The following is a 16933-nucleotide window of genomic DNA, read 5'->3' as shown; positions in this document are numbered from 1 at the left end:
AAAGGGACGATCCTTTAAAACAGAGATGAGGAGGAATTTCTTCAGCAGAGAGTGGTGAATCTGTGGAACTCTTTGTCACAGAAGCTTGTGGAGGCCAGGTCATTGAGTGTCTTTAAGACAGAGATAGATAGGTTCTTGGTTAATAAGGGGATCAGGGATTATGGAGGAAAAGGCAGGAAAATGGGGATGAGAAAAATATCAGCCATGATTGAATGGCAGAGCAGACTCAATAGACGGAGTGGCCTAATTTTGTTCCTATATCTTATGGTCTAATCTGGAACATATTGCACAAGCAATATTTTCTTTATGACACTTGCATGTATGTCTGCACATCCTTCTTAAAGGATTTGTCCCTCTATCATCTTCTACCTGCACCTCCTTTAAAATTATGTGACTTGCTTCATACTGCTTCTCCATACTCTTCCCAGCAAAACATGTCATTTTGCACTCCTCTGCATTAAACTTCATCCATCATTTGTCTGCCCAGGTCTTCCTGATTCTTTGATCAGAGAGGCATGCTTGCAAAAAATACATTTCAGAAGCAAGATGTGTAGTCAATGGTTTCCTATCTGTCAAGTTTCACAAAGGTAAGACAATAATAGTGCAGATCTCTGCTATTTGCATCATATTGTGGATGTCAGTTTATAATCTTTATTACAACTCATTCATTCTCAGGACCTCAGAAATAGAATTCCTGATCTTGTTCAGTTTTTCCTGCCAGTTAAAGTCTCGAAGCTTTTGAAATCCAAGTTTGGTGTCATCAAATCACCAACATACCGATTTATTTAATCTCTTTTATCTTTTCCAACCATGACGTTTTTCTGCCTCTCCACCTCTTTTTATTTTAAAAACCTTTGCTTTTAAATTAATATCTATTTGATAGAGCAATACATAATGCAGCATGCAATGCTATCTTTGACGTAGTTAACTTAGAGAAACAAATTAACAATTCCTTTGTCACTCAGCAGTTCACTGCCCCAATAACCTGAACCACACTGTCTGAGCTTATTACCTCTTCTCAACAGGGGAGAGGTCATGTTGCTAGCATTCACCTCAACACCTTGGATTAGGGAGAGGAAAATATATCAGTCACAATTCCTATCCTCACCACTATCCTATGATCCATATTTAAGTCAGAGGAGAATCATAGAATCCTCAGTGCTGTAGGAGGCGATTCGGCCCATTGGGTCTGCATCAATTCTCCGACAGAGCACTCCACTCAGACCCTATCTCTGTAATCGCACGCGTCAACCCCGCTAATCCCCCTAATTTACACATCTTGGGACACTAAAGGGCAATTTAGCATGGCCAATCCACCGAACCTGCACATCTTTGGACTATGGGAGGAAACCGGAGTACCCGGAGGAAACCCACACAGACATAGAACAACACACAGAGAACATGCAAACTCTACACAGACTGTCACTCAAGGCTAGAATTGAACCCGGAACGCTGGTGCTGTGAGGCAGCAGTGCTCATCACTGTGCTGCCAATATTGGCCTTAGCTGCAATGGCTTTCAAAGCTGGTGTCAGTGAAACAATAATTTTGCAAGCAGCCCAATATTTTCAGGATGAGGAAGAAAAAAATCACAGAGAGTCTAAACATTTAAAGATATGCTTACTTCTTTCCAAAATAGTTGACTGAAGTCTTATGTTTTTCAACACTTGAAACAATATTCTTCTCCTTGATTGCTGCAAGAGGATTCCTTCGGACCACAGGTGTAATACTATTAAAACACAGCCTACAAAACATAAATCAGGCTCATTAATTATGAATTACCAGCTTTATAGATTGATATAAATAGAATGAGGTAAACCGTTCTAGAAAGTTTATACAAAAAGGTGCACAATTTGCTAGCTCTTAACTTTATATCTCGTAAAACAAAAAAAGACACCATATTTGCAGAAGAATGAGTTGATACTAGAAGGTCAGAGGGTTTACTCCTGACTGTTAACATCTGCTTAGGTTGAAGAACTATCATTCTATTCTACTTGTACCAAGCCTTAGATTTCATACCTCATTTTTGGTTTAGGGTCGTGCGATAAACATGAAACATTTGGAGTGGAGTTTATAACCGATGCTTCTGCATTATAAGTAATCCCAAATTTTTCCATGGGGGACATATCATCCTCTGGCATTAGAGTCTTCACAGCAATGAGCAGGGGCTCGTCTGCTTCATCAATATAATCTCTTTCACCATCACCACCACCACGAACACTAGCTTTATCATCAACAGATAGTGGTACTAGCTGAGGCCCCATTTGCTTACTTGAGCTGCAATAGCCTTTGAAGAAAAAAAAACAAAGAAAATTGTCATCCTTATTGATCTTATACAAATAGACAAATCCCGATTCAATTGAAAAATAAATTTCACTTCAATTTTCACCAAACAATTTGGGCATCTATTTTTTTTTTATCTGTAATGTACTAAGATGCAAAAAGGTACATGACAAAGGGCAAAAGCCACTTAGTATTACGAATAATCATGAAAAACCACAGCTGCAGCACAGTTCCCAGCAGCTTGGGTGAGGCAATAAGTTTAGCTGTGATTTAAAGAGAGACAACAAATGGCATAATGGCATTGGCAACAAAAAGCTAACGAAACATATCAAGTCGGTGCAATGTCATAGCTTTTTAAAATGACAAATAAAAGAAGTTCTTTCAGTACACTAAACTTCATTACTCATATGAATTTTCCTATCTAAAGATTAACTCTCTTATTTGCACCGCACTGTTCATAGAAAATACTTTATATTGGACTCTTATGACATGAAAATAAATCTAAACTGGTGTTCAAAACTTTATTATGCGTTTTTTAAATGGATTTTTTGCTGAATCAAAAAGAATCATTGCTTCAAGTCACATGGGTTGACCCTTGGTTCTCGAAGCTACTGCCAGGAGATACAAGAACAAAATAATTCCTCACAACAAAAGCAGAGGAACTGTAAATAAACTGGCTCCCCCAACCAGAACTGTCAGAAGAGAGAGATCAAAACTCATTCTGGGCTTAGCAATCATAACTCCATAAGATTTCGGGTAGTCACGGATAAGGACACGAGTGGCCCTTGGGTGAGGATGCTTAATTGGGTGAGGGCCAAAAACATCCAAATTAGACAGGAACTGGGGAATGTGGACTGGGAGCATCTATTTGAGGGCAAATCCACGTCTGGCATATGGGAGGCTTTTAAAGGCCAGTTGATTAAAGTGCAGGACATGCATATCCCCACAAAAATGAAGGATAGAAATGGCAGGATTCAGGAACCATGGATGACAAGGGAAATTAGGAGCTTGGTCAAAAGGAAATATATGATAGGTCTAGGCAACTAAAAACTGATGAAGCCCTTGAGAAGTATAAAGAAAATAGGAAGGAATTTAAACGTGGCATTAGGAGGGCTAAAAAGGGCCATGAAATGTCTTTAGCAAACAAAATCAGGAGAATCCCAAGGCTTTTTATGCATATATTAGGAGCAAAAGGGTAGCAAGAGAAAGAGCAGGCCCACTTAAGGATAATGGAGGGAAGTTATGCATGGAGCCACAGGATGTGGATGAGATCCTTAATGAGTACTTTGCATTGGTATTCACCAAGAAGGACATGACGACTGTTAAGGTCAGGGATGGGTGTGTGAATGCTCTGGCGAATGTCAATTTATTGAAGCAGGAAGGTTTAAGGATTCTCAATTGCATTAAGGTAGACAATTCTCTGGGGCCAATTGGAATCTATCCCAGGTTACTGCAGGAGGCAAGGGAAGAAATAGCTGGGGCCTTAACAGGTATCTTCACGCCCTCTTTGACCACAGGCGAGGTTTCAGAGGACCGGAGAATAGCCAATGTTGGCCCCTTATTTAAGAAAGGAAGCAGGGATAATCCAGAAAATTATAGGCCGGTGAGCCTGATGTCTGTGGTGGGGAAATGTTTGGAGAAGATACTGAGGGACAGGATATATGCACATTTGGAAGAAAATGGACTAATTAGTGACGGGCAGCATGGTTTTGTACAGGGTAGGTCATGTCTCACCAACTTGATTGAATTTTTTGAAGAGGTGACAAAGATAATTGATCAGGGAAGGGTTGTGGATATATTTTGTATGGACTTTAGTTAGACGGTTGACAAGGTCCCATATGGCAGACTGGTACAAAAACTAAAATCACACGCAATTCGGGGTGGGTTGTCCAGATGGATACAGAACTGGCTTGGTCACTGAAGACAGAGTAGCAGTGGAAGGGTGTTTTTTAGAATGGAGATCTATAGCTAATGGTGTCCCACAGGGATCAGTGCTGGGACCTCTGTTGTTTGTAGTATATATAAATGATCTGGAGGAAAATATGGGTGGTCTGATTAGTAAGCTTGCGGATGACACAAAGATTGGTGGAGTTGCTGATAGTGCTGGGGATTGTCAGAGGGCGCAACAGGATATAGATAGAACATAGAACATAGAACATAGAACATTACAGCGCAGAACAGGCCCTTCGGCCCACGATGTTGCACCGACCAGATAAAAAAAAAACTGTGACCCTCCAACCTAAACCAATTTCTTTTCGTCCATGAACCTATCTACGGATCTCTTAAACGCCCCCAAACTAGGCGCATTTACAACTGATGCTGGCAGGGCATTCCAATCCCTCACCACCCTCTGGGTAAAGAACCTACCCCTGACATCGGTTCTATAACTACCCCCCCTCAATTTAAAGCCATGCCCTCTCGTGCTGGATTTCTCCATCAGAGGAAAAAGGCTATCACTATCCACCCTATCTAAACCTCTAATCATCTTATATGTTTCAATAAGATCCCCTCTTAGCCGCCGCCTTTCCAGCGAAAACAATCCCAAATCCCTCAGCCTCTCCTCATAGGATCTCCCCTCCATACCAGGCAACATCCTGGTAAACCTCCTCTGCACCCTCTCCAAAGCCTCCACATCCTTCCTGTAATGTGGGGACCAGAACTGCACACAGTACTCCAAGTGCGGCCGCACCAGAGTTGTGTACAGTTGCAACATAACGCTACGACTCCTAAATTCAATCCCCCTACCAATAAACGCCAAGACACCATATGCCTTCTTAACAACCTTATCTACTTGATTCCCAACTTTCAGGGATCTATGCACACATACACCTAGATCCCTCTGCTCCTCCACACTATTCAAAGTCCTCCCGTTAGCCCTATACTCAACACATCTGTTATTCCTACCAAAGTGAATTACCTCACACTTCTCCGCATTAAACTCCATCCGCCACCTCTCGGCCCAACTTTGCAACCTGTCTAAGTCTTCCTGCAAACTACGACACCCTTCCTCACTGTCAACCACACCACCGACTTTGGTGTCATCAGCAAATTTGCTAATCCACCCAACTATACCCTCATCCAGATCATTAATAAATATTACAAACAGCAGTGGCCCCAAAACAGATCCCTGAGGTACACCACTTGTAACCGCACTCCATGATGAATATTTACTATCAACCACCACCCTCTGTTTCCTATCCGCTAGCCAATTCCTGATCCAATTTCCTAGATCACCCCCAATCCCATACATCTGCATTTTCTGCAGAAGCCTACCATGGTGAACCTTATCAAACGCCTTACTAAAATCCATATATACCACGTCCACTGCCTTGCCCCCATCCACCTCCTTGGTCACTTTCTCAAAAAACTCAATAAGGTTAGTAAGGCACGACCTACCTGCCACAAAACCATGCTGACTATCACCTATCAATTCATTACTCTCCAAATAACTATAAATCCTATCCCTTATAATTTTTTCCAACATCTTGCCGACAACAGAAGTGAGACTCACCGGTCTATAATTCCCGGGGAAGTCTCTGTTCCCCTTCTTAAACAATGGGACAACATTCGCTAACCTCCAATCTTCTGGTACTATACCAGAGGCCAACGACGACCTGAAGATCAGAGCCAGAGGCTCTGCAATCACTTCTGTTGCCTCCCAGAGAATCCTTGGATAAATCCCATCCGGACCAGGGGATTTATCTATTTTCAGACCCTCCAGAATATCCTGCACATCCTCCTTATCAACTGTAATACTGTCTATTCTACTCCCCTGCAACCCAGTGTCCTCCTCAGCTATATTCATGTCCCCTTGCGTGAACACCGAAGAGATAGACTGGAGACTTGGCACAGAAATGGTAGATGGAGTTTAATCTGGACAAATGTGAGGTTATACACTTTGGAAGATCAAATTTAGCTGTGAATTATACTGTAAATGGCAGAACCCTTAGGAACACTAACATACAGAGGAATCTGGGTGTGCAGGTCCACAGTTCCCCAAAAGTGGCAACACAGGTGGCCAGGGTGATTAAGGCAGCATTTGGCATGGTTGCCTTCATTGGCCGGGGTATTGAGTACAAGAGTTGGGAAATCATGTTGCAGCTATATAAAAGCTTGGTTAGGCCACATTAGGAGTATTCCGTGCAGTTCTGGTCACCACACTACCAGAAGGACGTGGAAGCTTTGGAGAGAGTGCAAAGTGGATTCACCAGGATGTTGCCTGGTTTCGAGGGCATTGGTTATGAGGAGAGGTTGAATAAATTAGGATTGTTTTCACTGGAAAAACGGAAGCTGAAGGAGACCTGCCAGAGATCTACAAAATTCTGAGAGGCATAGACAGAATGGATAGTCAGAGGCTTCTTCCCAGGGCTGAAGTGTCAATTACAAGGGGGCACAGGTTTAAGGTGAGGGGAAAAGTTTAAGGGCGATGTGCGGGGGAAGTTTTTCACATAGAGAGCTGGTGGAAGCAGGCACATTAGCAACATTTAACTCCCCATGAATAGGGAGGGAATAGAGGGATACAGACCGAGTAAGGGCACTAGATTTTTTTTAGTTTAGTTAGGGCATCATGATCGACACAAGCTTGGAGGGTCGAAGGGCCTGTTGCTATGCCGTACTTTGTTCTTTGTATCATACTGGAAAATATGCTGTGGAGTTCAAGCCAGAAGCACAGAATCTGATTGTTAAGCTGCAATTAACCATAAATGCAACATGTCACATGACCCAAGTCTCTGACCTTTTTGGAAAATTTTAATATCAAATCTTTTGCCTTATAAATAATCTGCTGTTTAACAGCCAACTGGTGAACCACCAAGAAGCAACCATCCAGGCAGAACAACAGCCTGTTCCTCAAGCCTGTCTCTGCTAGAAGATTTCCTACCATCACCTGCAGAACAAACCAAGTCTGTACCTCCCTCATCTGAATTAAACCAAATTCTACAGCTCCGAGCTTCACTAGCTGAACTCAAAATCCTACATGAAAGAATTCTTTACTGGACCCTGGCCCTGGAATTCACGTGAACTAATAGTAATTTCTGTGGTTCTTAAGGTTACTATCCATAGTTGTAGTATTCATTCTCTCTCCCCACCGCACTTCGCAATGTGTATGCAGTGGATTGGGAAGTTGTCAACAATCCTCCCTGTGTTTTGAATAAGAAATAAACTAAATCACAAGATGAGCTTGCTGCAGATCATTATTACATTGGATCACACAAACAGAGGTTGGGGAAAGATACCACCACATGCTTTCAAAATAATGCAAAACACCTTCCAATTACAGATGGGTGGCGAGAGGGTTTTTAAAAATTCATTCATGGGATGTGGATGACCGTGGCTGGGCCAGCATTTATTGCCTCGCTCTGATTGCCCTTGAACTGAGTAGTTTGCTAGGCCATTTAAATGGGCATTTTTTTTTAGAGTCAATCTCATTGCTGTGGATATAGAGTCACATGTACACCAGACTGGGTCCTCCCTGAAGGACATTAGTGAACTAGATGGGTTTTTACGAAAAATCGACAAATATCTGCCATTGAGGGGTTCGAATCCAGGTTCCCCCAAAGTATTACCCTGGATTACTAATCCAATAATGATATCACATGGGCGGCACGTGGCACAGTAGTCAGCATTGCTGCCTCACAGCACCAGGGTCCTGGGTTCAATTCGGGCCTTGGAGAGTTTGTATATTCTCTCTGTGCCTGCATGGGTTTCTTCTGGGTGCTCTGGTTTCCTCCCACAGTCCAAAGAGGTGCAAATTAGGTAGATTGCTGAGCCAACATTACTACAAAAAGACCATATGAAGCTAGTGGTACAAACCATTCTTTTCCTTCCTCTTGTCTGCGAAAGATTCCTCAACATGACAAGATTGGTTATTTTCATGTAGTTGCAACTGTGATTTGGCAAGTGATCTCTAGGAAAAAAAAATGTTTTTCTTACAAATAGGGCATACAGTAAAAATACACCTTTGTTAAGTACATGTCACAAGTATCCTGACCTTCAATTTTCAATCATTGTGTCACACTTGGCATAGCCTTGAGGAAAACAAGGTGGGCTTTATTTTGTACACAAATAACATATGAGTCTCATTAATAAAATAAAGTCCCCATAGTCCCAGATCAATGGGAACAGCTGAGTGGTGGTGATTTAACCTGAAGGTCACCGCACCTCAGGTGAGGGGCAAGGTTGAGAAAGCAGGGCCTTCATGAATAACCTCAGCCAGTATAGGAATTGAACCTGTGCTGCTGGCATTGATCTGCATCACAAACTAGCTGTCCAGTCACATGAGCTAACCGACCACTTCATTATATCTGTATTAAAAGGACAAGCAACAAACTTTAGCCCAGATCCCTTTCACCTCTGGGATCGGGGCTTAAATCCAACAAAAATTGCTGGAATTAAGATCACATTACCTTGTTGGTTATGAGGATCTCAACCAAAATAAGCCTAATAGTAGCAACACAATTCAGGGTAGGCACAGTGTTCAAATCATATTAAGCAGCTGCTAATAAGGAGAAGTGCTGCAGGAAACATAACAGAAGGTTGGAACTAAGGTCCATTGGAAAGTTTCCCAGCACAATTAATTGTGCATACCTGGTCCAAAATCTTGGATGTTGACACTGGGTGCCTGAAAACACATTCATTCCCGAACAGAAAAAAATATATATTTCCATCCCTTACAAAATAGAATCCTAAATATAATCTACAGCATTACCATATTGGAAAAAAATGTCAAACTTCTGCATAACACAGATATCCTATAAATGAGAAGTTAGAGATTAGAGAAAAAGAAATTAGTGATGTAGACACCATTTATGATTAAAAGATGTAATGAATCTAGTCACCTTTTTACCCTGAAGATCCTTTGACGATTCTTTCACGGGGTTTTTCTCCTTTGAAAACTGGACTTCAAACTGGGATGTAGAATCTAGTCGTGAACCGCTATTATTAATATTGTCTGAAAAAATCATTAAAGTTAACACCTGTGAATTATTCTTTCAGTTTTCCTAACAAGGTCTAATTTTAAACAACACGAATTATAAAAGTAGTCAGCAACGGAACTACAGCATGAACAAAAAGTGAATTTCTCAACTCGATACATGACATTAAATTTGTATTGTAGTATTCAGATTAATCCTATTGTGGTTTGATTTCTTAATAATGGATGGCCATAACTGGAACATGGTAACACCATCATAAAGAAGTTGCATGCTTCAAGGCATATTGCTGGCACAAATAGGACTCCACAATGCAAAGAAAAAAATAAAAAAACAAACAGTCCTTTGTGACTGAAGTTTGAGATACATAGTATAAAACCTAGAGTGAGGGTGAGGGCAGTCCTTTTTCCACTAAATTTCCAGATGATGGTCGAAGGCCATCTGTCTAGAGCAAATTCTTAGATCTAAAAATGGGCCAAGATTCTACAGTTCTTGTCTTGGTGCGACTCCCATCGTATTTAAGCAAACCATAACAAGAAAACGAGCTCGCATTTACAAAGCACCTTTAACGTAAATAAAAACAGCCCAAGAACAAAGAACAAAGAAAATTACAGCACAGGAACAGGCCCTTCGGCCCTCCAAGCCTGTGCCGACCATGCTGCCCAACTTAACTAAAACCCCCTACCCTTCCGGGGACCATATCCCTCTATTCCCATCCTATTCATGTACTTGTCAAGATGCCCCTTAAAAGTCACTACCGTATCCGCTTCCACTACCTCCCCCGACAACGAGTTCCAGGCACCCACTACTCTCTGTGTAAAAAATCTGCCTCATACATCCTTTAAACCTTACCTCTCGCACCTTAAACCTATGCCTCCTAGTAATTGACTCTTCCACACTGGGAAAAAGCTTCTGACTATCCACTCTGTCCATGCCTCTCATAAACATGTAGACTTCTATGAGGTCTCCCCTCAACCTCTGTCGTTCCAGTGAGAACAAACCAAGTTTCTCCAACCTCTCCTCATAGCTAATGCCCTCCATACCAGGCAACATCCTGGTAAATCTTTTCTGTATCTTCTCCAAAGCCTCCACATCCTTCTGGTAGTGTGGCGACCAGAATTGAACACTATATTCCAAGTGCGGCCTAACTAAGGTTCTATAAAGCTGCAACATGACTTGCCAATTTTTAAACTCAATACCCCAGCCGATGAAGGCAAGCATGCCGTATGCCTTCTTGACTATCTTCTCCACCTGCATTGCCACTTTCAGTGACCTGTGTACCTGTACACCCAGATCCCTTTGCCTATCAATACTCTTAAGGGTTCTGCCGTTTACTGTATATTTCCTATCTGTATTAGACCTTCCAAAATGCATTACCTCACATTTGTCTGGAGGTACTTCATAGGAGCGTTCTAAACAAAATATGACACTCAGCCATATAAGGAAGTATCACAAATGACCAAAAGCTTGGTCAAAGGAAGGACTGAAGGAGTCTCTTAAAGGAACAACGAAACCTACAAAGTTCTCGCAGGACAAGACAGGGTAGATACAGGAAGAATGTTCACAATGGTGAAGGTGCCCAGATTCAGGTTGTGGTCTAAGGATTCAGGGTAAACCATTTGGGACTGAGATGAAGAGAAATTTCTTTACGCAGAGTGGCAAGTCTGTGGAATACGCTACTACAGAAAAAAGGTGAGAGCAAAACTGCACGTTTTCAAGAAGAAGTTAGATATGGCTCTTGGGGCAAAGGGGATCAAAGGATATGGCGGGGGATGCTGAGGTGGGATCAGGCTACTGAGTTGGATGATTAGCCTTGACCAAAATGAACGGCGGAGCAGACTCAAAGGGCCTGTTTCAATGCCAGCAATTTGCCTCTTCCTTAAACAGAGATGAGTTTAAGTTTCACTAAGTCTCTGAATCGCAGGAAATGTGGACAGGTCATTCTTCGGTAATTTTCTACATTGCCAAGGAGAGGTCAGCTTTGCAGTTGTACTGAAACAGCTTGCCTAAGAGTGCAGCTAGTTCTGGAGCATAAGTCTTCAGCACTATGACCGGGATGCTGTCAGGGCAGTATCCTGTGCATTCAGCCATTTCTTGATATCAAGTGGATAAGGAGCAGAAAACAGCGAGTAGGAATAATGGGTTCTTTTTCAAGTTGGCGACCTGTAACTAGTGGGGTTCCACAGGGATCAGTGCTGGGACCGCAACTGTTTACAATATATATTAATAACTTGGAGGAAGGAAATGAATGTACTGAGGCCAAATTTGCAGACGACACAAAAATATGCAGAAAAGCAAGTTACAAGAGGGATACAAACAGTTTATAAGAAATATTGATAAATTAAATAAGTGGGCAAAAAGTTGGTAAATGGAGTACAATGTGGGAAAATGCGAAGCTGTTCATTTTGGAAGGAAGAACAAAAGAACAGGACTATTTAAATGGAGAAGAACTGCAGAAAGCTACAACACAAAGGAATTTAGGGGTACTTGTGCACGAAACACAGAAAGCTGGCACACAGGTGCAGCACGTAATCAGGAGGGCTAATGGAACATTAGCCTTTATTTCCAGAGGGTTGCAGTACAAGAGTAGAGAAGACTTGCCACAACTGGCAGCAACATGCTACTGGTGAAACGACATCTGGAGTACTGTGAGCAGTTTTGGTTCCCTTATTTTTAAAAAAATATTATTTCATTGGAAGCAATTCAGAGAAAGCTCATTAGGATGATACCCATTATGGCGGGATTGACTTAAGAGGAAAGGTTAAACAGGTTGGAACTCAACTCATTGAAATTTAGAAACATTGGATTATCTCATTGAAACATATAGGATTCCAACAACTTTGGAATCAATGTATTATCATGCATTCTTCCCAAATTACTTAGTCAGAGGGAAGTAAATGATTACACCTAAAACTGCAAGAAAAGATAAAACCCTATTAAGGTTAGGGCCGGTCAAGGATAGTAGTGGGAACTTGTGCATGGAATCAGAAGAGATAGGAGAGGCGATGAATGAATACTTTTCTTCAGTGTTCACCAAGGAGAGGGACCATGTTTTTGAGGATGAGAGTGGGATACAGGCTGATAGGCTGGAGGAGGTAGATGTTCTGAGGGAAGATGTATTAGCAATTTTGAAAAACCTGAGGGTCGATAAGTCCCCTGGGCCAGATGGGATATATCCTAGGATTCTTTGGGAGGCAAGGGATGAGATTGCTGAGCCTTTGGCTTTGATCTTTGGGTCCTCACTGTCCACGGGGATAGTGCCAGAGGACTGGAGAGTGGCGAATGTTGTTCCTCTGTTCAAGAAAGGAAATAGAATTGACCCTGGTAATTATAGGCCGGTTAGTCTTACTTCGGTGGTCGGTAAGTTAATGGAAAAGGTCCTGAGGGATAGGATTTATGACCATTTGGAAAGATGCAGCTTAATCCACGATAGTCAGCACGGATTCGTGAAGGGTAAGTCTTGTCTCACAAATTTGATTGAATTCTTTGAGGAGGTAACTAAGTGCGTAGGTGAAGGTAGAGCAGTTGATGTCGTATACATGGATTTTAGTAAGGCATTTGATAAGGTTCCCCATGGTAGGCTCATGAAGAAAGTAAGGAAATCTTAGAAACCCTACAGCACAGAAAGAGGCCATTCGGCCCATCGAGTCTGCACTGACCACAATCCCACCCAGACCCTATCCTCATATCCCTACATATTTACCCACTAATCCCTCTAACCTACGCATCCCAGGACACTAAGGGCAATTTTAGCATGGCCAATCAACCTAACCCGCACATCTTTGGACTGTGGGAGGAAACCAGAGCACCCAGAGGAAACCCACACAGACACAAGGAGAATGTGCAAACTCCACACAGACAGTGACCCAAGCCGGGAATCGAACCCAGGTCCCTGGAGCTGTGAAGCAGCAGTGCTAACCACTGTGCTACCGTGCTAACCACTGTGCTACCATGCCGCCCAGGAGGTGTGGGATAGAGGGAAATTTGGCCGATTGGATAAATAACTGGCTATCTCATAGAAGACAAGAGGGTGGTGATGGATGCAAAATTTTCAGACCGGAGACCAGTTACCAGCAGTGTACCACAGGGATCAGTGCTGGGTCCTCTGCTATTTGTGATTTTTATCAGTGACTTGGAGGAGGGGGCTGAAGGGTGGATCAGTAAATTTGCTGATGACACCAAGATTGGTGGAGTAGTGGATGAGCTGGAGGGCTGTTGTAGGCTGCAAAGAGACATTGATAGGATGCAGAGCTGGGCCGAAAAATGGCAGATGGAGTTTAACACTGATAAGTGTGAGGTGATTCATTTTGGTAGGACAAATTTGAATGCGGATTACAGGGTCAACGGCAGGGTTCTGAGGAATGTGGAGGAACAGAGAGATCTTGGGGTTCATTTCCACAGATCTCTGAATGTTGCCACTCAAGTGGATAGAGCCGTGAAGAAGGTCTATAGTGTTTGCGTTTATTAACAGGGGGTTTGAGTTTAAGAGCCGTGGGGTTATGCTGCAACTGTACAGGACCTTGGTGAGACCACATTTGGAATATTGTGTGGAGTTCTGGTCACCTCACTATAAGAAGGATGTGGAAGCCTTGGAGAGAGTGCAGAGGAGATTTACCGGGATGCTGCCTGGTTTGGAGGGTAGGTCTTATGAGGAAAGGTTGAGGGAGCTGGGGCTTTTCCCTTTGGAGCGGAGGAGGATGAAGGGCGACTTAATAGAGGTTTATATGATAATAAGGGAGATAGATAGAGTGGACGTTCAGAGACTATTTCCTCGGGTGAATGTAGCTGTTACTATGGGGCATAACTATAAGGTTCATGGTGGGAGATATAGGAGGGATGTCCGAGGTAGGTTCCTTACTCAGTGTAGTTGGGGTGTGGAATGGACTGCCTGCTGTGATAGTGGAGTCAGACACTTTAGGAACTTTCAAGCGGTTATTGGATAGATACATGGAGCACACCAGAATGATAGGGAGTGGGATAGCTTGATCTTGGTTTCGGACAAAGCTCGGCACGACATCGAGGGCCGAAGGGCCTGTACTGTGCTGTACTGTTCTATGTTCTATTAATGACCCTATATGGCCAAACGGGCCACCTAAAATGGCAATTTATACAGCACTCTGGGACAATTGGGCAAGAACTAAAACAGCAGGCTGCAGCCTAAAAGACTGAGATAAACAGGCTGAACTGGACTTGAACTTTAGCATTTTTGTAAGATAACTTATTGTTGGTTGGGTGGGTGATTATTGATTGTGTGTTTAAATAAATATTGTTGTACTAACCAGAAGTCTACTCCAATTCTTTGTCCATCGTATAAGGGTTAAAACAGACTGTGCGGCAGGCACAACAAATTGGCACCTCAGACGGGACATCGACAAGAAGTAACTTTGTTGCTCCAATATCGAATCCCACAGAACCTAATACTCCTGGAGATTTAGCCTGAGCCCGAATTAAGGCGGCAAATGCCCCACATGACGGCCAGGATTTCAAGTAAATCGAAGGGAGTGAAAGGTCTATGTTGAACGATTATTTATCAAAACTCAGAGCCAACAGGTATAAACTCCTTATTGGACAAATTACTGCTTTCGGGAATTGTCATTGTGCATGCGTTGTTACTAACAAGAAGGATAGGGTAAACTCCGTCGGTTTAAATTAGAATCCATAGGGATTAGGACCGGAACATAGCCCAAAGCTGTACCCGCAGTCCGATCAACTCCCTACCCCATGTCGTCAAAAATATAGAATGGCAGGAAACAGCACAGAGACAGGGAAGTGTCCCATATGGGAAACAAAAATCAGAGAATACATTAAGAAGAAAGAGTGGCCCCTATGGGCAGAATCTTGCACCAATACTGAGACGGGACCAGAATCCAGGACAGAAGTATTGGGACGATCAGAGGAAAGTTCAGGGAAAACGGGCAGGCAAATGTGAGAAAGCGACTGCTATGGTGAGCTGCTTAGGACAGTTGCTAGGAACAGAAAAGGAATTAAACACAGTTCGTAAGGAACTGGAGGAATCGAAGCAGACACAGGAGAATAAGGAGAAGATTAAGAAACTAAAGGAACAGCAGCAGGAGCAGATAGAACAAATAACAGCTGAAAAGGATAGAGGTAGATGAATTAAAAAGAACCAACCAGGCAAATTTATTACATCTGGGCAATTTCCAGACCCAGTATGAGAGCGCCTACCAAGACGCCCAGCGTGCTGATTTGGCCAAAGGTGAGGCCAAGCGGGCGGTAGTACGATTGGAAGCTAAGTGCACCGATCTGCAGGCAGCAATAAAAGTGCTACATCAAGCCAGTAAAGAACAGAGACAGGCAACCACTGACCACTCCAAATACCCGCGAGAAATTTCACAGCTGGAATCCCTATTATCGGTTCAAAATGGATTTATGTTACCTTCGGGACAGTAGAGGAAGAGGAGATAGAGAATGCAGATTGGGGAGAATTAAAGGGGAATGCTAAACTTTACGTTACACGAACCCAGGGGAAGTCATACCCACCGTGTCCCCAGATTCACCTCCAGTACCGATGCAACCAGTGACGACTGAACGTCGGGGAGGAGAGGCTCAGGGGCCAGCTGTTACATACACGACCCCGTTTACGGTGGCACAATTGGCCGAAATCGCAAATAAAATCACAACCTTTGAGCCATCAGCTGATCCACACAGTTTCTTTGAGGACGTTCGGCAGCAAAAGATAATGCATGGGCGAGATGAAAGGGAACTGAAACTGATAGTCAGGTGCTGAAGCAAGTCTGTTCAGTCTGTCCTGCCCGCCCCTCAAAATGTTGGGGAAGGAACCTTAAACGAGATCAAGGAAGCGATATTGACCGCGGTAGGGTTTAACAAAAGGGATCCTGTAGATGGGTTAAGTAAATGCAGACAGAGGAAAGGGGAACACCCGACTGCCTTTGCCAGTCGTTTATGGATCCACTTCATGGGAGTGTATGGGGAATTAGATTGGACTAGATTAATCCAAATGGGCTAGGACATTAGTCTCGCACACCACAAAGGAAGACAAGAAAGCCTGCGCTAATTTTGACACCGCAGAGACCACACACAATGAAGCATGGGTTCTCCGACGGTTAGCTCGAGTCTGGGAACAGGACGTTCAGGGACCCCCAATGTCACGGTCAGAAAGGGAGGCGAGAATGCTTCCGATGAGGGCTAACCAGAGTCCAGTATGGAGAAACGAGGGTAGAGGGGATCCCCAACACCAGAGAGGTACAGCTCCACCTTACATAGCAGCCCCGGGGAGAGATAGAGGGACATATTTTAATTGCGGGCAGCCAGGACACTTCACCCGAGATTGTAGGAGACCCCCACCACCATATACATGGTACCCGAGACCACGAGCTCCACCAGTTAGGCCAGCTCCTACAGCTTCACACACTCAAGTGCGCCGCAATCCTGCCACCATGACTGAAGAAAGAAAGTTGTTTGTTGGAGGCCTGAATTTCGATACAGACGAGCAGTCTCTGGAAGAGGTTTTCTCCAAGTACGGGCAGATCTCTGAGGTAAAAGTGATTAAAGACAAAGACACCATGGCGTCCTGCTGTTTCAGCTTCATCACTTTCAAAAACCCAGAAGACACCAGGGACCCGTTGCAGGCGATGAACGGAAAATTCCTCAATGGGCGCCAGATCGGGGTGGGTCATGCCAAGAAAAGGTCTGGAGGCATCCGCAGGTATGGTCAAGGTGGCTATAGCGGCAGCTACAGTAA

At 43.4% G+C, this 16933-nt stretch overlaps 1 protein-coding gene across 2 annotated transcripts in view; it reads right to left on the bottom strand.

Moving 5' to 3' along the window:
- LOC144494790 (uncharacterized) overlaps positions 1–16933 on the bottom strand; it is a 121587-nt gene that overhangs the window by 83572 nt on the left and 21082 nt on the right. For both annotated transcript variants that reach the window (XM_078214138.1, XM_078214139.1), the window contains exons 4-7: positions 9118–9230; positions 8093–8186; positions 2018–2285; positions 1623–1742 (exon numbers count right to left, since the gene is read on the bottom strand). In XM_078214138.1, coding sequence (XP_078070264.1) covers positions 1623–1742; positions 2018–2285; positions 8093–8186; positions 9118–9230 — 595 coding nt within the window. The remainder of the gene's footprint in view (positions 1–1622; positions 1743–2017; positions 2286–8092; positions 8187–9117; positions 9231–16933) is intronic.

Source organism: Mustelus asterias, chromosome 6 (genome assembly GCF_964213995.1).
Source record: "Mustelus asterias chromosome 6, sMusAst1.hap1.1, whole genome shotgun sequence".
Lineage (NCBI taxonomy): Eukaryota > Metazoa > Chordata > Chondrichthyes > Carcharhiniformes > Triakidae > Mustelus > Mustelus asterias.
Note: the sequence above shows the minus strand (reverse complement) of the source record. Positions and strands in the feature narration are given on the sequence as shown.